Here is a 27,860-nt window from a genome sequence, read left to right as displayed (position 1 = left end):
CCATGAGGGTTTTAACAGCTTCAGCATTCTTCACTGGGGTTTCGGCAGTAGTAATAAACCCTCGATTGGCCCATAGTGCCCCCAAATCATGAGCAATACCAAATGCATACCGTGAGTCCGTGTATATATTAGCCCACCTGTCTTTGGCCAGAACACATGCAGTAGACAGAGCCTGAAGTTCTACTTCTTGTGCTGACAGTGAGGGAGGGAGTGCAGCTCCGTGCACTACAGTATCTTCCGTAGTAACAGCGTATCCGGTGTGGAATCTGACAAACTCATCAACATATCTTGAACCATCTGTGTATTACACCAGATCGGGATTTGGAAGTGGATGCTCACTGACATTTGGCGGAGTTTCTTTTTCTTCAGTCAGAAGTTGGGAACAATCATGTTGGAGATAATCCTCATCACTGCCATCCTTCTTGGGGACCGGCAGTAAAGTAGTGGGGTTGATTGTAGTAATGTGTGGTCACTGCTCCTGTACTGATGTGAGGACCCCTCACCTCCTCATGTGTAATGTGTGGTCACTGCTCCTGTACTGATGTGTGGACCCCTCCCCTCATCATGTGTAATGTGTGGTCACTGCTCCTGTACTGATGTGGAGACCCCTCACCTCCTCATGTGTAATGTGTGGTCACTGCTCCTGTACTGATGTGGGGACCCCTCACCTCATCATGTGTAATGTGTGGTCACTGCTCCTGTACTGATGTGGGGACCCCTCACCTCCTCATGTGTAATGTGTGGTCACTGCTCCTGTACTGATGTGGAGACCCCTCACCTCATCATGTGTAATGTGGTCACTGCTCCTGTACTGATGTGTGGACCCCTCACCTCCTCATGTGTAATGTGTGGTCACTGCTCCTGTACTGATGTGTGGACCCCTCACCTCATCATGTGTAATGTGTGGTCACTGCTCCTGTACTGATGTGAGGACCCCTCACCTCATCATGTGTAATGTGTGGTCACTGCTCCTGTACTGATGTGAGGACCCCTCACCTCGTCATGTGTAATGTGTGGTCACTGCTCCTGTACTGATGTGTGGACCCCTCACCTCCTCATGTGTAATGTGTGGTCACTGCTCCTGTACTGATGTGTGGACCCCTCACCTCATCATGTGTAATGTGTGGTCACTGCTCCTGTACTGATGTGAGGACCCCTCACCTCATCATGTGTAATGTGTGGTCACTGCTCCTGTACTGATGTGAGGACCCCTCACCTCATCATGTGTAATGTGTGGTCACTGCTCCTGTACTGATGTGTGGACCCCTCACCTCCTCATGTGTAATGTGTGGTCACTGCTCCTGTACTGATGTGAGGACCCCTCACCTCGTCATGTGTAATGTGTGGTCACTGCTCCTGTACTGATGTGAGGACCCCTCCCCTCATCATGTGTAATGTGGTCACTGCTCCTGTACTGATGTGGGGACCCCTCACCTCCTCATGTGTAATGTGTGGTCACTGCTCCTGTACTGATGTGTGGACCCCTCACCTCATCATGTGTAATGTGTGGTCACTGCTCCTGTACTGATGTGAGGACCCCTCACCTCCTCATGTGTAATGTGTGGTCACTGCTTCTGTACTGATGTGGGGACCCCTCCCCTCATCATGTGTAATGTGTGGTCACTGCTCCTGTACTGATGTGAGGACCCCTCCCCTCATCATGTGTAATGTGGTCACTGCTTCTGTACTGATGTGAGGACCCCTCACCTCCTCATGTGTAATGTGGTCACTGCTCCTGTACTGATGTGAGGACCCCTCACCTCCTCATGTGTAATGTGTGGTCACTGCTCCTGTACTGATGTGGGGACTCCTCACCTCCTCATGTGTAATGTGTGGTCACTGCTCCTGTACTGATGTGGGGACCCCTCCCCTCGTCATGTGTAATGTGTGGTCACTGCTCCTGTACTGATGTGGGGACCCCTCACCTCCTCATGTGTAATGTGTGGTCACTGCTCCTGTACTGATGTGGGGACCCCTCACCTCGTCATGTGTAATGTGTGGTCACTGCTCTCGTACTGATGTGGGGACCCCTCACCTCCTCATGTGTAATGTGTGGTCACTGCTCCTGTACTGATGTGGGGACCCCTCACCTCATCATGTGTAATGTGTGGTCACTGCTCCTGTACTGATGTGAGGACCCCTCACCTCATCATGTGTAATGTGTGGTCACTGCTCCTGTACTGATGTGTGGACCCCTCACCTCATCATGTGTAATGTGTGGTCACTGCTCCTGTACTGATGTGAGGACCCCTCACCTCATCATGTGTAATGTGTGGTCACTGCTCCTGTACTGATGTGGGGACCCCTCACCTCATCATATGTAATGTGTGGTCACTGCTCTCGTACTGATGTGGGGACCCCTCACCTCATCATATGTAATGTGTGGTCACTGCTCTCGTACTGATGTGGGGACCCCTCACCTCCTCATGTGTAATGTGTGGTCACTGCTCTCGTACTGATGTGGGGACCCCTCACCTCCTCATGTGTAATGTGTGGTCACTGCTCCTGTACTGATGTGTGGACCCCTCACCTCCTCATGTGTAATGTGTGGTCACTGCTCCTGTACTGATGTGAGGACCCCTCACCTCATCATGTGTAATGTGGTCACTGCTTCTGTACTGATGTGTGGACCCCTCACCTCCTCATGTGTAATGTGTGGTCACTGCTCCTGTACTGATGTGAGGACCCCTCACCTCATCATGTGTAATGTGTGGTCACTGCTCCTGTACTGATGTGAGGACCCCTCACCTCCTCATGTGTAATGTGTGGTCACTACTTCTGTACTGATGTGAGGACCCCTCACCTCGTCATGTGTAATGTGGTCACTGCTCCTGTACTGATGTGGGGACCCCTCACCTCCTCGTGTGTAATGTGTGGTCACTGCTCCTGTACTGATGTGAGGACCCCTCACCTCCTCATGTGTAATGTGGTCACTACTTCTGTACTGATGTGTGGACCCCTCACCTCCTCATGTGTAATGTGTGGTCACTGCTCCTGTACTGATGTGGGGACCCCTCACCTCATCATGTGTAATGTGTGGTCACTGCTCCTGTACTGATGTGGGGACCCCTCACCTCCTCATGTGTAATGTGTGGTCACTGCTCCTGTACTGATGTGAGGACCCCTCACCTCATCATGTGTAATGTGTGGTCACTGCTCCTGTACTGATGTGGGGACCCCTCACCTCATCATGTGTAATGTGTGGTCACTGCTCCTGTACTGATGTGAGGACCCCTCACCTCATCATGTGTAATGTGTGGTCACTGCTCCTGTACTGATGTGTGGACCCCTCACCTCCTCATGTGTAATGTGTGGTCACTGCTCCTGTACTGATGTGTGGACCCCTCACCTCCTCATGTGTAATGTGTGGTCACTGCTCCTGTACTGATGTGAGGACCCCTCACCTCATCATGTGTAATGTGTGGTCACTGCTCCTGTACTGATGTGGAGACCCCTCACCTCATGTGTAATGTGTGGTCACTGCTCCTGTACTGATGTGGGGACCCCTCACCTCCTCATGTGTAATGTGTGGTCACTGGTTCTGTACTGATGTGGGGACCCCTCACCTCCTCATGTGTAATGTGTGGTCACTGCTCCTGTACTGATGTGGAGACCCCTCACCTCATCATGTGTAATGTGGTCACTGCTCCCGCACTGATGTGGGGACCCCTCACCTCCTCATGTGTAATGTGTGGTCACTGGTTCTGTACTGATGTGTGGACCCCTCACCTCCTCATGTGTAATGTGTGGTCACTGCTCCTGTACTGATGTGGAGACCCCTCACCTCATCATGTGTAATGTGGTCACTGCTCCCGCACTGATGTGGGGACCCCTCACCTCATCATGTGTAATGTGTGGTCACTGCTTCTGTACTGATGTGGGGACCCCTCACCTCCTCATGTGTAATGTGGTCACTGCTCCTGTACTGATGTGTGGACCCCTCACCTCCTCATGTGTAATGTGTGGTCACTGCTCCTGTACTGATGTGGGGACCCCTCACCTCCTCATGTGTATTGTGTGGTGACTCGTACTGATGTGTTGTCGTGTGTGATTTGGTGACCTTTCCACTATTTCAGATCCAGATGTTTCCATTGATACTCTGGACCCCGGTCCAGAACCTGAGATCTTCTCGAACATTGTGAGGCCAGCATTCGTACCATCTCCCCCTCCCCCGGCAATGCTGCCTCTGTATGAGCCGACAGTATCTGGACTCGTCCATGGTAAGAATATCCTCATGATAAGGTGGCATGATGGCTCCTCATCGTCTGTGTTTTCTTTCAATGATCTAATGTTTAGTCTCCTCTTCTATGATGCAGACACTCCTCCTGAGGTGTACAGTGCCCTCCGAGAGCTGGGATATGACACGTTTCGTCCAGGCCAGGAGAAAGCCATCATGAGGATCTTGTCTGGTAAAACTTCTTCTCATAATACTTTCCCTCTTGCTAAGACACCATGACTGCAGCACTGGAGAGAGCAGGACCATAAACCGGGCTCTTCCACATCCCCCCCATTTCTTTGGGTTCCTGGCTGCGGCGGCCTCCTCCTCCCCTCATTTCTTTGGGTTCCTTGGTACAGCAGGCTCCTCCTCCCCCCAACAGTGTGGGTTTCTGTCTGCTGCGGCCTACACCCCCCTACATCACTGTGGGTTCCTGTCTACAGCGGCCTCCTTCTTTCTCCACACCCCACAATCTCTTTGGGTTCCTAGCTGCTACTGTTCCTCCTCCTCTTCCCCCACCTTGTGGGTTCCTGGCTATGGTGGCCTTTCCCCCATCTGTGGGTTCCTGGCTGCAGCGGCCTCCTCCTCCCGTCTTTGCGAATTCCTGGCTGTGGCGGCTTCCTCCCCCTCCTCCCCCTGTTCCTGTTGGTTCTTGGTTGCAGTGGCCTCCTCATCTTCTCTGCTCTGTGAGTTCCTCGCTGCAGCGGCCTCCTCTTTCCCCTTTTTGCAGTTCCTGGCTGGAATGGCCTCCTTCTTCTCTGCCATTATGGGTTACTGGATGTTGTGGCCTCCTTTTTCATTCCTCTGCTACTGTGGGTTCCTGGCTGTGGCGGTGGCCTCCTTTTCTCCCCATATTGTGGGTTCCTGGATGCTTTCTCTTCTGTGGTTTCCAAGATGTAGCCGCCACCTCTGCTTTCCCCTCTTCTGTGGGTTTCTGGCAGCTTCCTCCTCTCCCTCCTCTGTGGGTTTCTAGCAGCGGCGGCCTCTGCCGCCGCCTCCTCTTCCCCTCTTATGTGGTCTCCTGCTCCTCCTCCTCTGTGGGTTCCTGGCTGTTTTGGCTGCCTCCTTCCCTGCTTTTCTGTGGGTTCCTGGCTGCAGTGGCCTTGCAGATGGAGGAGTTGGAGTTAAGAACAAGTGGTCCCTGTTCAGAGAACTCCATGGGTCTTAATGTGAAATGGATAAAAAGCTGCTGATCTACAGAATGATGAAGCAGAAATATTCCTCTTGCGTCACTGGGATGGACATCCCCAAAATGTCCTTCGTCCTTATGAAATTTGTTGACACTGAATGTTTTCGTATTTATTTATTTTACTCACTTATATAGCTCCATTAATTCCACAGCGCTTTACAGACATTATCATCGCTGTCCGCATTGGGACTCCACAATCTAGAATCCCCATCAGTAGGTCTTTGGAATGTGGGAGGAAACCGGAGTTCCTGGAGGAAACCCACGCAAACATGGGGAGAAAATACAAACTCCTTGCAGATGTTGTCCTTGGTGGGATTTGAACCCAGGACCCCAGCGCTGCAAGGCTGCAGTGCTATCCACAGCCATCGTTCTTAAAGACATCCCCCTTAGTCTGGCAGAATGAACATGTGGCTCACAGCTGGTGGGTGGTCTTCGGGCTCAGAGCCAGCGGGGTGGTGGGATGCTGAAGGAACGACAAGTTCAGTTTTCAGTAACCACCCCAATAAAGCAGGAGATGGAGAGTGGCAGTTTCCGTTTTATATTACTAGTCCGATTAGTAGTTGTTTGTTAAAGGGGTTGTCCGGGATTAACATTGGTGGCCTATTCTTCAGAAGGTGTTATCTTTTTTAAAATCACATATTTTTTATTAAAGCATATAACGTGCCATTAACACAGTCTGATACAATTTTCAGTCAAGTACATTGGATACATGACCTGTTAATACATTCAGAAGGGGTTATCAATGTCTGATCAGCTGTTCGCAGTGCCCCAAGTGGCATCACGGGCGGCTGCACCGCGGGGCAGCTGATCAAAGTGTGCCTAATGTTGCCCCCACAGGCATCGGAGGAGTGCTGGCTGGCATGCATGCTAGAGCATTGGAGGACAGCTCACACTTGCATTGGAGGACAGTTGATCGGCGGGGATTCCAGATGTCGCTCCCACATGCATCGGAGGACAGCTGATCGGTGGAGATGCCAGTTGTCACTCCCATGTGCATCACAGGACAGCTGATCGGCGGGGATGCCAGATGTCACTCCCACTCGCATTGGAGGACAGTTGATCGGCGGGGATAACAGCTGTCGCTCCCACGTGCATTGGAGGACGGCTGATCAGCGGGGTTGCCAGGTGTCACTCCCATGCGCATCGGAGGACAGCTGATCGTCAGGGATGACAGATGTCGCTCCCACATGCATCGGAGAACAGCTGATCGGTGGAGATGCCAGATGTCACTCCCACTCGCATCACAGGACAGGTGATCGGCAGGGATGCCAGATGTCACTCCCACGTGCATCGGAGAACAGCTGATCGGTGGAGATGCCAGATGTCACTCCCACTCGCATTGGAGGACCGTTAATCGGCGGGGATACCAGCTGTCGCTCCCACGTGCATTGGGGGGCGGCTGATCAGCGGGGTTGCCAGGTGTCACTCCCATGCGCATCGGAGGACAGCTGATCGGCGGGGATGCTAAATGTCACTCGCATCGGAGGACAGCTGATCGTCAGGGTAGACAGATGTCGCTCCCGCTTGCATCGGAAAACAGCTGATCGGTGGAGATGCCAGATGTCACTCCCACTCACATTGGAGGACCGTTGATCGGCGGGGATACCAGCTGTCGCTCCCACATGCATTGGAGGACGGCTGATCAGCGGGGTTGCCAGGTGTCACTCCCATGCGCATCGGAGGACAGCTGATCGGCGGGGATGCTAAATGTCACTCGCATCGGAGGACGGCTGATTGGCAAGGATGCCAGATGTCGCTCTCCCACTGATTAGATATTGATGACCTATCTTAAGAATAAGCCACCAATATAAAAGGACAAGTCCTTACTTTATACGCTGAGTCAGCAAGGGTTTGTAGCAAATAAGACATGCCAGATTAATCTAATTTCCTTCTATGATGGAATCACTGACTGGGTGGATCAGGGAAATGCGGTAGATATAGTATATCTCAATTTCAGCAAAGCATTTGATAAAGAATCGTATACTATCCTTATTGAAAAAATAACCAAGTATGGGATTGACAAGGCTACGGTTATGTGGATTCATAACTGTCTCAGTGATCGTACTCAGAGTACTCATAAATGGTTGCACATCCAATTGGAAAAGTTTTTCAAGTGGGGTACCACAAGGCTCTGTCCTGGCCCCAGTCTTGTTCAACATTTTTTATAAATGATCTAGATAACGGAACTGAAGATAAAATGATTATATTAGCAGATGATTGAGAAAGTATTAGGGTTGAACAATTAATAATAATGTTCAATTCTCTAGTTGCCTACTCCTGGCCTAATGGATATTGATCATGTGCACTAAAGAAATACACCAGACACAGTCAGCTGTAACTCTCCCTGATCAATGTGTGGCTCAGCTCCAAGAAGGGCTTTTATTAGTGAAAACACAATGTTATATATCTCCTGTAAGGGGGCTCGGTTAGCTCTAAAATGGGAGTGATCGGATGTATTCCATTGGTTAGTGGGTTGGGCATGAGCAAGTCCATGGGCAGATCCATGAGGTCATCAGAGTGGGCGTCATCTTGGATACCAGACCACACGGTCTGCTGATACAGGAAATGGCGGCCATCTTCAGTGTCTTCATTGTTCATCTTGGATACCAGAGCACATGGCTCTGGTATAGGAGATGGCAGCCATCTTAAGTGTCTTACTTTGTCTGAGGAAAACTTATGTAAGGTTAAACAATACATGTTATAGGTTGCTTCCCTCAATTACCTTATGTGTTGAGGTTAATTAAGTATTTGATCTTATGGCTCTCCTCAACAGTCCCCCCTAAATACTTTATTAACCTTTTCTTTTATCTTGATCCCACCGTGGTTCCCTAACCCATCGATGTTAAGTGTTATTATGACATCAGAGGCTTCATGACAATATGGATGCTATAGACACCAGAGAATGTGTGACCGATTATGGGTATACTGAGGAGGTATATCGGAGCGCGTTACCAGTGTCCTCGGGACTTCCCAACCTGCTGGATCTATTACTCTCCAATCTCCCATCTCCATGGTTACATAAAATACACATGCGACTAACCCTGTTGTACACATCCTAGATCTGACCGTCTTGCCCGGGAGGGGGAATTGGAGTTTTCACCAGTTTGAGACAAGTTTTCCCTTATGGAAAACCTCCCTTTGTAGCTGGACTTTGACAAGCAGGTCAGATCCTACTCTGCCCCTACCTGTCTAAGAAGTTTACAATGTGAGAGATGGATCCAGGAGGCGCTCAGCAATCCTGACTGAAGTAGGAGTAGTCAGGAGCACTTGGTAGGGACCCTTAAATCTCGACTCCAGGAATGTTTTTTTCTGATGAACTTCTTTACCAGCATGTAGTCACCAGGTTAGAAAGCATGGGTACCTTCACTGGAATCTGGACCTGGAATGGATGATAAAACTCGTACATGTGTTACTGACAGTTCTTTAGTAACAACAATTAACAACAATTACAGAATTTACAAGAGTATCACTTCCCAAGGCTAGCTGTTGTGGAAAATATTGACCCAATCTTGGAGGCCCCCCCAAAAAGAATCTCGTATGGTGTGAGTTTAGTGGGACCCCTTGGAGTGTTTCTGACTGAGTATAAGGCAACGTGCAAAATGTCTGTCCAAGTCTGACCTCCTAACTGGCTTTCAGTATTTTATTTTTGAAGGTGCCATTCAGTGTTTCTACTTTCCCACTGCTGTGTAGGTGATATGGAGTATGTAAACCCAAATCAGCTCCCACCAATGTCCATAGTTCCTTAGTCAGTGCTGCAGTGAACGCAGGTCCTTGGTCACTCTCAATTACCTCTGGGACCCCATATCTGCAGACTACTTCAGTCACCAGTCTCTTAACAGTCACTCTGGCAGTCATGTTGGTTACTGGATAGGCTTCGGGCCATCCTGAGAACATGTCAGTCACTACCAGTACATACTCGCACTTCCCTACTTTTGGCATTTGAATGTGATCAATCTGAATCCTCTGAAAGGGATAAAGTGGTTTAGCCAAATGTTTCTGAGTAACTTTCTGAGGCGGTGCTGGATTGCATGCTGCACACACAAGGCAGGACTTGAAATAATTTTGGGTGACAGTAGAGATCCCAGATGCCATATAAATCTTCCAAATTAGGTCATTCATCTGATTCTTGCCTCTGTGGGTGATAACGTGTGCCCATTCTGTCACTGAGGGGTACAGATTACGGGGTAGACCTTTGTGTTCACCCTCCAGACTCCATCTTCATCCTTTTTTAGCTCCTCCTTCTTGCCATGACTTCTTTTCATCATCTGATGTCTTGTCTTGATGTAGATGGATAATCCTCATAAGAGAGGCTTTAGTCCCTTCTTCAGTGTCTTGTGACACGTACACCGCTGCTTTCTCTTTCCTAAATGGATCCACAGCATAGGTTTTTGCTGTTTTGTCAGCAAAGAAATTCCCCCTTGCTTCTGGAGAATCCAATCTCCCGTGAGCTTTGATCTTGATTACTGCAACCTCCAAAGGTAGATCTAGAGCGGCCACAAGTTCTTGTATGATAGCAGCATGTTTTACAGGAGTTCCACTGGACGTTAGGTATCCTCTGGCTGCCCAGATACTGCCGAAGTCATGAGCCACTCCAAAAGCGTATCTTGAATCCGTGTAGATGTTGACCACCTTCTCCGTCGCTTCCTGACAAGCCAACGTCAAAGCTTTAAGTTCCGCTTCTTGTGCAGACATGTGCGGTGGTAGCGATCCAGCTGAGATGACCTGGTCATGTGTAACCACGGCATACCCCGTATGGAATCTTCCAGTTTCATCTGCAAATCTGGAACCATCAGTGAAGAACGTCAGGTCAGCATGTGGGAGTGGGTCTTCAGACACGTTCTTCTGGGAGGCTACTTCTTCATGCATTTGTTCAAGACAGTCATAATCCTCTGAGTGTGTAGAGGCATCTTCTCCGAGAGCATCAGTATCATCATCCACATCCCCCCTGGAAAGAGAAAGCAGCGTGGACAGTTTGAAGATGCTGCAGCGGACAAGAGTGACATTATCCGGAACCAAGAGCAAACATTGGAGTCTCATATGATGCTGCACCAACAGATGTTTAGGTTCCAACAATAGCAATTATGTCGTGTGGAGCCATTAAGAGAACTGGATGTCCTCAGATGATATCAGAAGTTTTGTCCAGAAGCATATGTGCAGCATGAACAGCTCTGAGGCAAGTTGGGGAAGCTTGAGACACAGAGTCCAGGCGGGCAGAGTAGTAGCCGATTGGTCTTGTTCTTCCCCCATGTTTTTGTGCTAGGACTCCGGAAGCATGTCCTGCTACTTCACTGACAAACAAGTAAAAAGGTAGTTGATAATTTGGGATTCCAAGAGCTGGTGCAGACTGTATGGCCTGTTTGAGAGCGTAGAAAGCTTCCACGGATTTAGTACATAGTGGAAACGCTGACGTCTTGAGGTCATCGTACAATGGCTGCATCAGCTTTGAGGCATCTGGAAACCTTTGGCAACAATAATAATTGATAGGTCAGCCAACTCATCCGAGGCCCTTGTCTTAGGTTCTTGGCAGAACTCAACACCAGAGTCCCATGTCTCGTCATGCTCCTGTAGAAAGGCATCGGCTGTTTTTCTGGATCTAGAACTTGGTTCAACAGAGTAGCAGCTTGCTGGGGTGTAAACTTGACATAGATGGTGGGCTCTTCAGACATGAGCATTGGCACTGTTGGTGGTGGCACCTGAGGCGGGAGTAGAGATGGCACCGCGAGTACAGATGTAATCCCTTGTTTATGAGGAGCAGGAGGAGGTAACAGTCCTGGAATGAGGGGCCCTATTTGGGCAGCTCCAGTATCATGGTGTGGGGTCCAGGTGATGCAGGCAGTCTTAAAAGCTTTAACAGTCCTGTCCTCATTACTAATTAACCTGATTTCAGAGAGGCAGCAAATGCTTGGGGGGCTACACTTGTTTATTATAATTTCAACAATTTCCCTTGTACATGCATGAACAGGGAAACCGAAAATGCCAACACCAATGGCGGGAATTGTCAAGGTCTCAATATGCTCACTAATATTTGCATACTCTAAAATGCGAGTTATTGCTGCACGAAGTTGTTGAGCACTAACGTCTGGATGAATAGGGTCATAAGTAGGGGTCACAGCATGTATGATCATTCTACATGGAAGATTACCAGCTTTAGTCACCGCTATGTCCCCAACAGCTATCTGACCACGTGACTCAACAATGATATGACTGTCAGCTTGAATAGTCGCCCCTCCTGCTTCCACTATAGCTCTAGCTACACCTCCATTGTGCTCTAACCGAGAATTGGTAGCATTAACAATAGCGTCTGTCTCCATTGTTGTTATGTCACCCTTTCCCACCACTAACAAGGGTCCCTCAGGAAGTTCTTTTTCAAAAATAGGTTGCCAACATTCCCTCCCCTTTGTGCTTCCTGTGCTATTAGTATCCCCCTCCCACATTGAGCCCCCCCTTGATACAGTCGCCACCGTCCCATACAGGTGTGCGCTTGGCTGCGAGACAGCCTGTGAGGTACTGGGTATAGGGTTATGTAGGCTGCGTGAGAGTGCTGTTGTGGAAGCATTGGGAGGAGAGGCCGCTGCTTGGAGCATCTCATGTGGGTGTGCGGCTAAATTGGCAGTGGAAGTGACAGTAGAAAGGGTAGGTGCTGGGGACGATCCAGGTGGGAGGACTGCTGGATTCACAACAGGAGTGATAGGGGAAAGGGTTGGTGCCCCATTGGAAACAACTGAGACAGGAAACATGGGTAAAGCCTGTTCACTTCCCGAAGGAATATAGTATTGGCCGTTAGTGGTCATTACTGGGTAACAAGGATTTGGTGATGTGGCGTGTAGCCTTAATCTGAGATGTTCACCACCAGGAGCAGCACATTCGCCATCCACAACATGGCCGCCGTCAGAATTACATTTGCCATCCATGAAATGGCCGCCATCAGAATTATATTTACCACCAACAAGATGGCCGCCATCAGAATTATATTTACCACCAACAAGATGGCCGCCATCAGAATTATATTTACCACCAACAAGATGGCCGCCATCAGAATTATATTTACCACCAACAAGATGGCCGCCATCAGAATTATATTTACCACCAACAAGATGGCCGCCATCAGAATTATATTTACCACCAACAAGATGGCCGCCATCAGAATTATATTTACCAACAACAAGATGGCCGCCATCAGAATTATATTTACCACCAACAAGATGGCCGCCATCAGAATTATATTTACCACCAACAAGATGGCCGCCATCAGAATTATATTTACCACCAACAAGATGGCCGCCATCAGAATTATATTTACCACCAACAAGATGGCCGCCATCAGAATTGTATTTACCACCAACAAGATGGCCGCCATCAGAATTATATTTACCACCAACAAGATGGCTGCCGTCAGAATTATATTTACCACCAACAAGATGGCCGCCGTCAGAATTATATTTACCACCAATAAAATGGCCGCCGTCACATTTAGCACATGGCTCTGGGCCACCATTTTGGCTGCTATCACATTTAACACATTCGCCATTAACAAAATGGCCGCCATTACATTTACCACATGGCTCTGGGCCACCATTTTGGCTGCTATCACATTTAACACATTCGCCATTAACAAAATGGCCGCCATTACATTTACCACATGGCTCTGGGCCACCATTTTGGCTGCTATCACATTTAACACATTCGCCATTAACAAAATGGCCGCCATTACATTTAGCACCTGGCTCTGGGCCACCATTTTGGCTGCTATCACATTTAACACATTCGCCATTAACAAAATGGTTTTGTAATACACAACTCAAAACTCTATTCTTTCTATTCCTTTTCTCTTCTACCCAATTTCCAATTTTTCCTTTTTTTTTTTTTTTTTTTTTTTTTATATACAGACTTTCAGAGACTCTTTCTCCTGCCCTAGCAATAGACAACAATCCATTATCTTCTAGGATACCTTTTCTTTCTTTCAAGACAAGCTTACACTCCAGGGGCTGTAACCATCCCCCTTCCGGCATTCCACACAACTTCATAAGCTTTTTACATTGCTTAATATGACTCTTCCCTTCACGAGTCGCTACTAATGTGCATGAGTCTATCCTGCCATCTGAATTTGGCTTAGTGCCTATACGGCAGAACTGCATTAATTTCTCCATCTTTCTATAGATATACAGTATATATATATCTATCTATCAAGATAACAAACACCAAACAAACAATAAGACGGGGGAGATGACTCAAACCTGAGATTCTAAAGGGAACTGAGTCTGCAGTACTCAGTTCCTATTGCTTCTTGTCACATGGTCCCTGTCTGACTTCCGTGCTCCGTACTTTACAAACCAATTATTCCCTACTTTGTCAAATTGCTCCCTAACTTACCGGTCCCCGTGCAGAGTCAACTCACTCGATGTCACGGGGCAAAAAAAAAGAAAAACTATAAATTTAATTGGCTCGAACTGAGCCAATTCGCTCCAAGTTTCAATGAGCCGCTACACAATTTATTATGCCCGAACTGAGCCAATTTGCTCCAAGCTTTACCGGGCCTTCCTAGGCCGAGTCAATTCACTCCAGGTCCTAGTCTCTCTTGTACAGAACTGAAAATCTTATCACAGGCGACAACCGTATACCACAGACAAAAATTATTTTTTTTTTTCTACACTTGCTTATTCTTTCCTAGAAACCTGTCCTGTTCCAAACACAATGCTTCTCCTAACTACCAGTGTAAAAACCTGTTTTTCCCGTTTTATCACTTGCCTCTAGCCCTCTGTAAACACTTGCTTTTTTTTCTTAGAAACCTGCTTTGACTGTCCTTACACAATACTTCTCTTCACTATCAGTCATCTCCCCTCTTCACAACATGTAACAGGCAGTAGGCAACTAAAACATGTGACGGTTCTTGCAATTAAATGACCAGCAGCGGAGAGACCCTTCTGCCGTCTTACAGATACCAAGAAAACCGGACACGGTCAGGCAATCTGCACAGGATACCCCGAAGGACACAGGTAAAGACTACAGATTATAAAAATCAGCAGACTTACCGTGTTCTGTTAAGGAGTTGATCAGTCTCCAGGTTCGGGGTACTCAGTGCATCCAGCCGTTCCAGTCGCCGGTTTTCAGGGTTCAGGGCTCTCCTCTGCTGGCCCCAGGTTGGGCGGCCAAATATTAGGGTTGAACAAGGATTCAGAAGGATCTAGATAAGCTTGAACAATGGGCAGCGACTAATAAAATGGTATTTAACAGTGAGAAATGCAAGATTCTACATCTTTGTAAGAAAAATGAAAATTACATCTATAGAATGGGAGGAATAGGACTAAGTGACAGCAACTGTGAAAAAGACTGGGGTATACTAATAGATCACAGACAGCACATGAGTCAACAGTGTGATGCAGCGGCAAAAAAGGCAAACACAGTTCTAGGATGTATAAAGAGAAGCATAGAGTCTAGATCACGTGAAATAATTCTCCCCCTTTACTCCTCCTTGGTCAGGTGTCATCTGGAATACTGTGTCCAGTTCTGGGCGTCACATTTTAAAAAAGACATTGAAAATCTGCAAAGTATGTCATACGAGAAACGGGTAAAGGATCTGGGAATGTTTATCTTGCAAAAAAGAAGGCTAAGAGGAAACTTACTAGCTGTCTAAAAATATTTGAAAGGATGTCACAGGGTAGAGGGATCATCATTATTCTCATTTGCACATGGAAACACGAGAAGCAATGGAATGAAACTGAAAAGGAGAAGATACAGATTAGGGATTAGAAAAAAACGTTTTGACAGTGAGTGTGATCAATGAGTGGAACAGGCTGCCACGAGAGATGGTGAGTTCTCTTTCAATGGCAGTCTTCAAACAGAGGCTGGGCAGACATCTGTCTGAGATGGTTTAGTGACTACTGCATTGAGCAGGGAGTTGGACACAATGCCCCCGGAGGTCCCTTCCAACTCTAGCATTCTAATATTATGTGGTATCCTCAGTCCTCCTGCATCTCACTCTCCTGTGTTTCAGTCACCCCCATTATCAGAGGGGGGTGACACTGGCCCTGGTCATGGTGTCCTCCTGGATCTCCGTATCATGTGTTTCCTTTACCCCCATTATAAAGGAAGGGGTTTGACTGGCTCTTTTCATAGTGTCCTCAGTCCTCCTGGATCTCACTCTCCTGTGTTTCCATCATCCCCATTATTGGGGGGGAGTAGGGGAGTGTCTGGCTCTGGTCATTGTATCCTCAGTTATCCTGCATCTCATTCTCCTGTGTTTCCATCACCCCCATTATCAGGGCGGGGAGACCTGGTTTTGGTCATGGTGTCCTTAGCCCTCTTGGACCTCTCTCTTCTGTGTTTCAGGCCTTTCCTCCCTGGTGATCCTATCCACTGGCATGGGCAAGTCTCTGTGTTACCAGCTTCCGGCATACATGTATGCTATGAGGTCTCCATGTGTCACTCTGGTCATATCCCCGCTGGTCTCTCTGATGGATGATCAGGTATTGTGCTTCCATGCTTTTCGCTTGACTATTCTGAAATGTGCAGCATTAAATGGTTACGCCACTTGATAGGTGTCAAATGTGTTATCTGTGGGTGTAGTTTTGGAGCCAGGCTATTGTTGGGTTGTAGTTTCGGGCATCCGACATCGCACATCTTGTGTAGAAGTGACAAATGTTTGTCTTCACTCAACCAATGAACTTGATAAGAGGCGCTGGGCAGGACAGTAGGAGGTCTTCAGAGTGGGCCAGGCGGCAGAGTGGAACAGTCGGAGGTATGCAGAGGGGGTCAGGCATGAGAGCGGGATAGTAGGAGGTAAGCAAAGGTGGCCGAGCAGTACAGTAGGAGGTATGCCGAGTGGGCTGAGCTTGACAGTAGGAGGTATGCGGGGGGGGCTGAGCTTGACAGTAGGAGGTATGCGGGGGGGCTGAGCTTGACAGTAGGAGGTATGCGGGGGACTGAGCTTGACAGTAGGAGGTATGCGGGGGGCTGAGCTTGACAGTAGGAGGTATGCGGGGGACTGAGCTTGACAGTAGGAGGTATGCGGGGGGGCTGAGCTTGACAGTAGGAGGTATGCGGGGGACTGAGCTTGACAGTAGGAGGTATGCGGGGGGCTGAGCATGACAGTAGGAGGTATGCGGAGGGGGCTGAGCAGTACAGTAGGAGGTATGCCGAGTGGGCTGAGCTTGACAGTAGGAGGTATGCGGGGGGCTGAGCTTGACAGTAGGAGGTATGCGGGGGGCTGAGCATGACAGTAGGAGGTATGCGGAGGGGGTTGAGCAGTACAGTAGGAGGTATGCGGAGGGGGCTGAGCAGTACAGTAGGAGGTATGCGGGGGACTGAGCTTGACAGTAGGAGGTATGCGGGGGGGCTGAGCTTGACAGTAGGAGGTATGCGGGGGACTGAGCTTGACAGTAGGAGGTATGCGGGGGGGCTGAGCTTGACAGTAGGAGGTATGCGGGGGACTGAGCTTGACAGTAGGAGGTATGCGGGGGGCTGAGCTTGACAGTAGGAGGTATGCGGGGGGCTGAGCTTGACAGTAGGAGGTATGCGGGGGACTGAGCTTGACAGTAGGAGGTATGCGGGGGGCTGAGCATGACTGTAGGAGGTATGCGGAGGGGGCTGAGCAGTACAGTAGGAGGTATGCCGAGTGGGCTGAGCTTGACAGTAGGAGGTATGCGGGGGGGCTGAGATTGACATGAGGTATGCGGAGTGGGCTGAGCTTGACAGTATGAGGTATGCGGAGGCGGCTGTGCTTGACAGGAGGTATGCGGAGGGGGCTGAGCTCGACAGTAGGAGGTATGCGGGGGGGCTGAGCTTGACAGTAGGAGGTATGCGGGGGGGCTGAGCTTGACAGTAGGAGGTATGCGGAGGGGGCTGAGCTTGACTATGAGGTATGCGGAGGGGCTGAGCTTGACAGTAGGAGGTATGCGGGGGGCTGAGCTTGACAGTAGGAGGTATGCGGAGGGGCTGAGATTGACAGTAGGAGGTATGCGGAGGCGGCTGTGCTTGACAGGAGGTATGCGGAGGGGGCTGAGCTTGACAGTAGGAGGTATGCGGGGGGCTGAGCTTGACAGTAGGAGGTATGCGGGGGGCTGAGCTTGACAGTAGGAGGTATGCGGAGGGGCTGAGATTGACAGTAGGAGGTATGCGGAGGCGGCTGTGCTTGACAGGAGGTATGCGGAGGGGGCTGAGCTTGACAGTAGGAGGTATGCGGGGGGGCTGAGCTTGACAGTAGGAGGTATGCGGGGGGGGCTGAGCTTGACAGTAGGAGGTATGCGGAGGGGGCTGAGCTTGACTATGAGGTATGCGGAGGGGCTGAGCTTGACAGTAGGAGGTATGCGGGGGGCTGAGCTTGACTATGAGGTATGCGGAGGGGCTGAGCTTGACAGTAGGAGGTATGCGGAGGGGCTGAGATTGACAGTAGGAGGTATGCGGAGGGAGTCAAGCAGTACAGTAAGGAGGTATGCGGAAGGGGCGGAGCTTGACATTATGAGGTATGCGGAGGGAGTCAAGCAGTACAGTAAGGAGGTATGCGGAAGGGGCGGAGCTTGACATTTTGAGGTATGCGGAAGGGGCGGAGCTTGACAGTATGAGGTATGCGGAGGGGGCTGAGCTTGACAGTATGAGGTACACAGACGAGGCCGACAGTTGTTTATCCCCTTCCTCTCATTAATAACACTGGGGAACACAATTTTTTAAGAGTTAGGTCAGACAACTGTTCTTAATTAATTTTTGGATGCTGAATCAGTTTTTCTCTATCACGTCAAGTTTTTGAACTATAGGATTTTTGTCTTCTCAAAAATATGTAAACTACTGTACCTAAAAAGTGTTGTTTTTTTTTTAAATAGTACAAATATGAACAAAAATGAAATATATAAGAAATAGGCATGACAAATATGTTTTTTAACACTATCATGTTTTTCACAAAGGATATATATATATATTGTGATTTTTAAATCAATAGATCTTGGAATAAAAAGATGTTCCACAATTGGAACTGTATATATATAAATTACAACTAAGCGCCCAATGTAAAGAGAAAAGCTATCACAAATCCTATTTATTCCTACTATGATACATTTTTTGTGTAAAGATATTGATAATTATGACGTATTGGGAGCTGCACACACCTCTCACCACACTGTCTCAGTTGTGACTACTCTTACAAGTTGCCACGTAGCTCTATATGAGTCGAATTGTAATCAGATAACAAGTCTTATTACAGATATCAGTGCAATTGTGCTTCTCTGGCAGGTAAGTTGTGGAGGAAAAACTTGACGTGCTAGAAAAAAACTGACTACATTTTTGGAATCGGCATGCCAATTTTAGTATAAATCAGCTCAAAAACCTAACTCAACAGAATTTTTTTTTCAAATTGTTCCCCAGTGTAATGTAATGCTCTGGTGGTGGCGGCTTGTCTTACCTGGCAGTGATTTGTCCTCTTTTTCTTTTCCTCCCCAGGTCTCGGGTCTCCCTTCGAAACTCAGGGCTGTTTGTATTCACTCCAACATGACACGAACGCAGCGTGAAGCAGCGATGGAGAAGGTGACGTCATGTGGCTGATAGATGTGTACAAGCGAGTACATTGTGTTTAGGGGGGGCTGCGGCATTATCTCCCTTCTGCCACATATGCAGCCTGCTGTCTATGTGGTCCCCCTCACCTGTCCTTGGGTTTATGTGGGGGGCTTGTACACTATAACTTTTTTGCCACCTTGCATTTAGCCCGAAGCCTCTTGTAACAGCCACAGTGGTCTCACACCCCCTCGTGTGTCCATGTTCAGCTTAAGTGTCCTGTCTCTGTGCCCTCGGCATGCTAATGATTTGTGCTGCTCCTGTAGGTAAAGCTGGGGAAGGTGCACATTGTCCTGCTGTCCCCTGAAGCCTTAGTCGGAGGAGGCCGGTCAGGCTCCAGCTGCCTGCCCTCTGCTGACCAGCTCCCTCCAGTGGCATTTGCCTGCATAGATGAAGTTCATTGTGTATCAGAATGGTCCCACAATTTCCGGCCATGTTATCTTCGCCTCTGCAAGGTGAGTGACACCCCCCTCCCCCTCATTCTCTTGTCTGACCCCATCCTCATCCCTCTTCCCTCAGTCTATATCGGTGTATCAGCACCCTTGTTACTGTAGGGACATGTGGCGGGATATTGGTTCCCGGCTCCATCAGTAAGGCCGAACTCTTAGGTTCCCTGCTCCATCAGTAAGGCCGAGCTCTTAGGTTCCCAGCTCCAGCAGTAAGGCCGAGCTCTTAGGTTCCCGGCTCCATCAGTAAGGCCGAGCTCTTGGGTTCCCGGCTCCAGCAGTAAGGCCGAGCCCTTAGGTTCCCGGCTCCAGCAGTAAGGCCGAGCTCTTAGGTTCCCGGCTCCAGCAGTAAGGCCGAGCTCTTGGGTTCCCGGCTCCAGCAGTAAGGCCGAGCTCTTGGGTTCCCGGCTCCAGCAGTAAGGCCGAGCTCTTGGGTTCCCGGCTCCAGCAGTAAGGCCGAGCTCTTGGGTTCCCGGCTCCAGCAGTAAGGCCGAGCTCTTGGGTTCCCGGCTCCAGCACTAAGGCCGAGCTCTTGGGTTCCCGGCTCCAGCAGTAAGGCCGAGCTCTTGGGTTCCCGGCTCCAGCAGTAAGGCCGAGCCCTTAGGTTCCCGGCTCCAGCAGTAAGGCCGAGCTCTTAGGTTCCCGGCTCCAGCAGTAAGGCCGAGCTCTTGGGTTCCCGGCTCCAGCAGTAAGGCCGAGCTCTTGGGTTCCCGGCTCCAGCAGTAAGGCCGAGCTCTTAGGTTCCCGGCTCCATCAGTAAGGCCGAGCTCTTGGGTTCCCGGCTCCAGCAGTAAGGCCGAGCCCTTAGGTTCCCGGCTCCAGCAGTAAGGCCGAGCTCTTGGGTTCCCGGCTCCAGCAGTAAGGCCGAGCTCTTGGGTTCCCGGCTCCAGCAGTAAGGCCGAGCTCTTGGGTTCCCGGCTCCAGCAGTAAGGCCGAGCTCTTGGGTTCCCGGCTCCAGCAGTAAGGCCGAGCTCTTGGGTTCCCGGCTCCAGCAGTAAGGCCGAGCTCTTGGGTTCCCGGCTCCAGCAGTAAGGCCGAGCTCTTGGGTTCCCGGCTCCAGCAGTAAGGCCGAGCCCTTAGGTTCCCGGCTCCAGCAGTAAGGCCGAGCTCTTAGGTTCCCGGCTCCAGCAGTAAGGCCGAGCTCTTGGGTTCCCGGCTCCAGCAGTAAGGCCGAGCTCTTGGGTTCCCGGCTCCAGCAGTAAGGCCGAGCTCTTGGGTTCCCGGCTCCAGCAGTAAGGCCGAGCTCTTGGGTTCCCGGCTCCAGCAGTAAGGCCGAGCTCTTGGGTTCCCGGCTCCAGCAGTAAGGCCGAGCTCTTGGGTTCCCGGCTCCAGCAGTAAGGCCGAGCTCTTGGGTTCCCGGCTCCAGCAGTAAGGCCGAGCTCTTGGGTTCCCGGCTCCAGCAGTAAGGCCGAGCTCTTGGGTTCCCGGCTCCAGCAGTAAGGCCGAGCTCTTGGGTTCCCGGCTCCAGCAGTAAGGCCGAGCTCTTGGGTTCCCGGCTCCAGCAGTAAGGCCGAGCTCTTGGGTTCCCGGCTCCAGCAGTAAGGCCGAGCTCTTGGGTTCCCGGCTCCAGCAGTAAGGCCGAGCTCTTGGGTTCCCGGCTCCAGCAGTAAGGCCGAGCTCTTGGGTTCCCGGCTCCAGCAGTAAGGCCGAGCTCTTGGGTTCCCGGCTCCAGCAGTAAGGCCGAGCTCTTGGGTTCCCGGCTCCAGCAGTAAGGCCGAGCTCTTGGGTTCCCGGCTCCAGCAGTAAGGCCGAGCTCTTGGGTTCCCGGCTCCAGCAGTAAGGCCGAGCTCTTGGGTTCCCGGCTCCAGCAGTAAGGCCGAGCTCTTGGGTTCCCGGCTCCAGCAGTAAGGCCGAGCTCTTGGGTTCCCGGCTCCAGCAGTAAGGCCGAGCTCTTGGGTTCCCGGCTCCAGCAGTAAGGCCGAGCTCTTGGGTTCCCGGCTCCAGCAGTAAGGCCGAGCTCTTGGGTTCCCGGCTCCAGCAGTAAGGCCGAGCTCTTGGGTTCCCGGCTCCAGCAGTAAGGCCGAGCTCTTGGGTTCCCGGCTCCAGCAGTAAGGCCGAGCTCTTGGGTTCCCGGCTCCAGCAGTAAGGCCGAGCTCTTGGGTTCCCGGCTCCAGCAGTAAGGCTGAGCCCTTGGGTTCCCGGCTCCAGCAGTAAGGCCGAGCCCTTGGGTTCCCGGCTCCAGCAGTAAGGCCGAGCCCTTGGGTTCCCGGCTCCAGCAGTAAGGCCGAGCTCTTTGGTTCCCGGCTCCAGCAGTAAGGCCGAGCTCTTGGGTTCCCGGCTCCAGCAGTAAGGCCGAGCTCTTGGGTTCCCGGCTCCAGCAGTAAGGCCGAGCTCTTGGGTTCCCGGCTCCAGCAGTAAGGCCGAGCTCTTGGGTTCCCGGCTCCAGCAGTAAGGCCGAGCTCTTGGGTTCCCGGCTCCAGCAGTAAGGCCGAGCTCTTGGGTTCCCGGCTCCAGCAGTAAGGCCGAGCTCTTGGGTTCCCGGCTCCAGCAGTAAGGCCGAGCTCTTGGGTTCCCGGCTCCAGCAGTAAGGCCGAGCTCTTGGGTTCCCGGCTCCAGCAGTAAGGCCGAGCTCTTGGGTTCCCGGCTCCAGCAGTAAGGCCGAGCTCTTGGGTTCCCGGCTCCAGCAGTAAGGCCGAGCTCTTGGGTTCCCGGCTCCAGCAGTAAGGCCGAGCTCTTGGGTTCCCGGCTCCAGCAGTAAGGCTGATCTTAGTTTCCCGGCTACAGCAGTGGGATATCCTAGCGGACAATGTTTGGATTTCTTTGGTTCACAACCGTGATAAAGATCTTGTCCAATACTTCTTCTTGGAGGGCGATCTTGTGGCATGCAATAACCTCAACAACTTAATGGATGCTCTGAAGAGAAGTCCTAATTCAGAGGAATGGAGGATCTTCATCGCTTTGTCCAAAAGAAGCCTCAAAGCGGTCTTGCTGAATAATGGCAATGTGCTGCCTTCAGTTCGAGTTGGCTATAGAGTCCACCTTAATTAAATCTATGAAAGATGAACCCGCTTTTGAGGTGCCTAAACTATGACCAACATTTGTGGCCCCTCTGTGGTGACTTAAAGGTGGCTGACTTTTTGACATGTCCTTAACCCCTTTACGACATCGGGCGTAAACTCTGACAGCGGCATTTAATGCGTGCTTCCGGCCATCGGGCCGGAAATCTGCCATCGGATACACATATTTGGTATCACCGCGTTCAGAGTCGCCCGATCTATCAATAAAAAAAAAGAATTAACCTGTCCACTAAACGGCGTAGCGATAAAAAAAATCGAATTGCCAGAATTATGTTTTTTTGGTCACTGCAACATTGCATTAAAATGTAATAATGGGTGATCAAAAGATCATATGCATCAAAATGGTATAAAAAAAAAGTGTGGGATTGCACTTTTTTTTTGCAGTTTCACAGGACTTGGAATTTTTTTCCGGTTTTCGAGTACACAACATGGTAAAACCAATGGTGTCGTTAAAAGTACAACTCTTCCCACAATAAACAAGCCCTCACACGGCTATATTGACTGAAAAATAAAAAGTTATGGCTCTGGGAAGAAGGGGAGCAAAAAATGAAAATACAAAACCAAAAATACCTCTGGTCATTAAGGGGTTAAAGATTAATTTCTCAGTCACATGTAGACTTTTTTCTGCCAAACTACGGAGCAACGAGCATAGCAAGAGATTTCACCAAGATAGTGCAGATATGGAGAAAATATATCAAGGAGAATGGAATCCATCAATGCTGCAGATTACTGTGGACAATTGTAAGAGATGATCTGATGCAGAAGTACAAGAGCCAAGTAAGAGTCATCACAGAATGCGGAGCAAATGTTGTAGAACAATTTCGGTAACTGTTTAGAATTTATAATAGTGTTTAGACATGTTTTAATTATTGGAATTGTTAAAAAAAAAAAGACAAAGGTATGAACTGGGATATAAACTGGTGTGCATGCAGTGTGTAAGCGCAAGTACACAATATCCACTAAACAGAAAAAAACAAAGACCGAAACCTATGGATCTTATCGGCGGCAGTTAGGGGTACTCAAACCACAGGTAAGGCGCTGCAGAAAAAGGTTATAGCGCCCCCCAGAGTCGGAATTTCTCCGGGGTCTCGGCTAAAGGGGGTAGCTGAGACCCTAGAGAACATGATTCGGGTCGGTTTTCACCGACCTCGGTGTTGCGATCACGGTTATTAACGGTATAACAGCGACCGCAAAAAAAAAAGTCTGATTTTTCCATTTAATTTCTCTCTCCTCTGATGTGATCTGCCTGCCTGCACCTGGCAACCGATGAGAATTTTCTCATTGGCTGCTGGGTTTTGATTACTGTGATAGGGTCTAATTACAGTGATCAAAACCCACAATATTTAGTAAATATGGCAGCACTTGGCCTGGTACAAAAAGGTGGCAATCTACCTTATCCAAACTGACACATACAACAGCTTTGTCCTGTATAAAAGTCCCAAGGACCGCTAACCATTTTTTCCTGAAATTGGAGGAATGTAGAGGGCCTCATGTTTGAGTCGATGGCACAGGGGGATGCCTTCGAGTCTGAGGATTCCCTGGAGTCTTGCAGAGCGCCATTTTCCTCACCCTGTCCCTGTCACTCCCACCCAAAAGTATCCTCAAAAAAGATGCCGGGTTTGTAGGAAGCATTGCCCATCCGAACCAGGCCTTTGTATCTCCCCCTGTTTTGAGACCTGATGGTGTTCTTAGGCTTCCAAGCTTCTCCCTTTTTCCTCCAAATGTAACGATGGTCATTATGCCCAAAAAGTTAAATTTTAGTTTCATCAGACCACAGGACAGATCTCCAAAAATTAAAGTCTTTGTTCCTGTGTGCATTTGTAAACCTTAATCTGGCTTTTTTATGTTTCTTCTGGAGTAATGGCTTCTTCCTGGCAGAGTGGCCTTTCAGCCAATGTAGATACAGTACTCGTTTCACTGTGGATCTGGACACAATCTCACCAGCTTCCGTCATCATCTTCACAAGGTCTTTGCTTTTGTCCTTGGGTTGCTATGCATATGTCGGACCAAAGCACGTTCATCTTCTGGGACACAGAACTTGTCTCCTTCCTGAGCGGTATGATGGCTGGACATTCTCTTTTTGTTTGTACTTGCATAAAATTGATTGTACACCTGAACGAGGCACCTTCAGGTTAGGAAGTTCAATATGTCATGAAAAAACATTCTCAGAATTAGTTGGATCCATAGAAGCGTTCCAGAGTTGTAACCTCAAAGTGACACTGGTTAGAATTGAAAAATTGACCTGGTCATTAACGTACGAACCACCTTGGGGTGTGGTAAAAGGGTTAAGAAATTGCTCATTTGATAACTGAACCTGACACCGTCTGAGACATCTGCAAAAACATCCAAATAACACTGCTCTACATATTTTTATTCACTCATGCCCCTTTTTTGCTCAGGTTCTTCGGGAGCGCCTTGGGGTCCGCTGTATCCTTGGTCTCACTGCAACAGCGACGCTCAGCACCGCGCAGGATGTTGGTCGGCACCTGGCAATTCCAGACTGTGGGAACATAGCGATGCAACTGGCTGCAATTCCTCCAAACCTGCATCTCTCTGTGTCTATGGATCGGGATCGAGACCAGGTAATTCTTATTTGATTCAGGATACTCTTCTTCTTCCTCTCTTCTTCTTCTCTTTTCTCTTCTTCTTCTCTTCCCTCTTCTACTGTTTTTTTTCTTCTTCGTCATCTCCTTCGTCATCTCCTTCTTCGTCATCTCCTTCGTCATCTCCTTCTTCGTCATCTCCTTCTTCGTCATCTCCTTCTTCGTCATCTCCTTCTTCGTCATCTCCTTCTTCGTCATCTCCTTCTTCGTCATCTCCTCCTTCTTCGTCATCTCCTCCTTCTTCGTCATCTCCTGCTTCTTCGTCATCTCCTCCTTCTTCGTCATCTCCTCCTTCTTCGTCATCTCCTCCTTCTTCGTCATCTCCTCCTTCTTCGTCATCTCCTCCTTCTTCGTCATCTCCTCCTTCTTCGTCATCTCCTCCTTCTTCGTCATCTCCTCCTTCTTCGTCATCTCCTCCTTCTTCGTCATCTCCTCCTTCTTCGTCATCTCCTCCTTCTTCGTCATCTCCTCCTTCTTCGTCATCTCCTCCTTCTTCGTCATCTCCTCCGTCATCTCCTTCTTCGTCATCTCCTTCGTCATCTCCTTCTTCGTCCTCTCCTTCTTCGTCCTCTCCTTCGTCATCTCCTTCTTCGTCATCTTTCTTCGTCATCTTTTTCTTCGTCATCTCCTCCTTCTTCGTCATCTCCTCCTTCTTCGTCATCTCCTCCTTCTTCGTCATCTCCTTCTTCATCCTCTCCTTCTTTTTTTTATATCAGATAGATTTTTATTATCCGCAAAGAATAAACAATCAGAATATTTCTCATGACCATGTTACATTAAACATTTATAGATAACTTTTTACCCCCAACCCAGAGCCCCCCCATCCCGCCCAACCCCCAGAGACCTCAGCCAGAGCCACCCCAATTCCCATCATAATACAAGCATTTGAATAAACATCCATTATATTTCCGTTGAATACTAGGCTCCCTATAGTCTCATTTATCATCCTAATTCAAGTCCATCAACGGTTGCCACAGCTTATGGAAGATGTCCAGCTTATTCCTTTTGGTGTAGATACTTTTCTCCAATGTAAGTATATGCTCCGTTTGCTGAAGAAAGTCTCTCCTTGTTGGAGGTTCCTCTCTAATCCAAAATTTGGCGATCAATTTCCTAGCAATGAATAACAATCGTGCGATAACTATTTTAAACATGTTGTCCGTAACAATTTCCTCCACATATCCCAATATGCAAGTCAGTGGATTCCTAGGGACAGAACATCCATACACCAGTTCAATACGATTTAAGACAACTATCCAGAAGGAGGACAGTCTAGGGCACTGCCACATCATATGCAATATCCCCGCTTGGGATTGTGAGCACCGAGGGCATTCCGAGTTTTGCCTAAGCCCAGCCTTGAACAACCTGTTGGGGGTTCTATAGGCCCTATGGATTATGAATAACTGTGATAGCCTGCCAGGTTCACTCATTGATATCTTGGGCACATATTCTAGGATCGATTCCCATCTATCATTATCAATCATTTCGTCCTCTCCTTCTTCGTCATCTCCTTCTTCGTCATCTCCTTCTTCGTCATCTCCTTCTTCGTCATCTCCTTCTTCGTCATCTCCTTCTTCGTCATCTCCTTCTTCGTCATCTCCTTCTTCGTCATCTCCTTCTTCGTCATCTCCTTCTTCGTCATCTCCTTCTTCGTCATCTCCTTCTTCGTCATCTCCTTCTTCGTCATCTCCTTCTTCGTCATCTCCTTCTTCGTCATCTCCTTCGTCATCTCCTTCGTCATCTCCTTTCTCCTTCGTCATCTCCTTTCTCCTTCGTCATCTCCTTTCTCCTTCGTCATCTCCTTTCTCCTTCGTCATCTCCTTTCTCCTTCGTCATCTCCTTTCTTCTTCGTCATCTCCTTCTTCGTCATCTCCTTCTTCGTCATCTCCTTCTTCGTCATCTCCTTCTTCGTCATCTCCTTCTTCGTCATCTCCTTCTTCGTCATCTCCTTCTTCGTCATCTCCTTCTTCGTCATCTCCTTCTTCGTCATCTCCTTCTTCGTCATCTCCTCCTCCTCCCTCCTCTTCCCATCAATGAAACTTGGTGGGATGATACATATGATTGGAATACAAACCTTGACGGCTCTGACTTATTTATTAGAAACAGGATTAAAAAGAAGGGAGGAAGGCAGCGCAGAAAGACTCGTCATATGTATATAAACTAAGGACTGATAGGGGGACTGAGATAGTGAACACGGGACATTTTAGGAGAGTTGAGAAGGTTCTATAAACAATTGTATTCATCTGGATAGGCAGTCTCATGAGTGGACATAGAAGGATTTCTTGGGGCTGCGGGACTTCCCAGTATTAAGGACTGATAGGAGGAGGTTGGAAGAACCTATAACGGAAGAAGAGATTACAATTGCTATCATGTCAATGACGAATAATAGGGCCCCTGGGGCAGACGGACTCCCGGTTGAGATCTATAAGCATTCAATGGATGTAACAGTGGCCAAATTACAAGTAGTCTTTGAGGAGGCGCTGAAGGAAGGTGAACTACCGGCATCCATGAGAGAGGCAGTAGTGGTGGTTATTCCGAAGGAGGGTAGGGACCCGCAGCTGGCGGAATCCTATAGGCCCATCTCGTTGCTGACGGCAGATCTTAAGATTCTAGCCAAGGTTATGGCTAACTGCTTGGCGAGTGTGGTTCAGGACCTTGTTCATCCTGATCAATCTGGTTTTAGGCCGAACAAATCTACAGCGATAAATTTGCACAAATCTTTTTGAACTTGCAGCTGCCATCGGATAACTAGGGTAGTAGGATTGTGGTATCGCTGCATGCGCGTAAAGCGTCGAATGGCGTTATCTCTGGGAGGTATTGAGGAGTTTGGGATTTGGACCGACTTTTATATCTTGG

General features: G+C 49.2%; 1 protein-coding gene across 5 annotated transcripts in view; it reads left to right on the top strand.

Annotated features, from left to right (window-relative positions):
- Positions 1–27,860, top strand: part of RECQL4 (RecQ like helicase 4) — a 227,312-nt gene that overhangs the window by 75,689 nt on the left and 123,763 nt on the right. For all 5 annotated transcript variants that reach the window (XM_077293510.1, XM_077293509.1, XM_077293511.1 and 2 more), the window contains 6 exons: positions 4,077–4,220; positions 4,317–4,409; positions 15,732–15,868; positions 18,831–18,914; positions 19,208–19,396; positions 24,804–24,986. In XM_077293510.1, coding sequence (XP_077149625.1) covers positions 4,077–4,220; positions 4,317–4,409; positions 15,732–15,868; positions 18,831–18,914; positions 19,208–19,396; positions 24,804–24,986 — 830 coding nt within the window. The remainder of the gene's footprint in view (positions 1–4,076; positions 4,221–4,316; positions 4,410–15,731; positions 15,869–18,830; positions 18,915–19,207; positions 19,397–24,803; positions 24,987–27,860) is intronic.

This window comes from Ranitomeya variabilis, chromosome 3 (assembly GCF_051348905.1).
Source record: "Ranitomeya variabilis isolate aRanVar5 chromosome 3, aRanVar5.hap1, whole genome shotgun sequence".
In the NCBI taxonomy this organism is placed as follows: domain Eukaryota; kingdom Metazoa; phylum Chordata; class Amphibia; order Anura; family Dendrobatidae; genus Ranitomeya; species Ranitomeya variabilis.
Note: the sequence above shows the minus strand (reverse complement) of the source record. Positions and strands in the feature narration are given on the sequence as shown.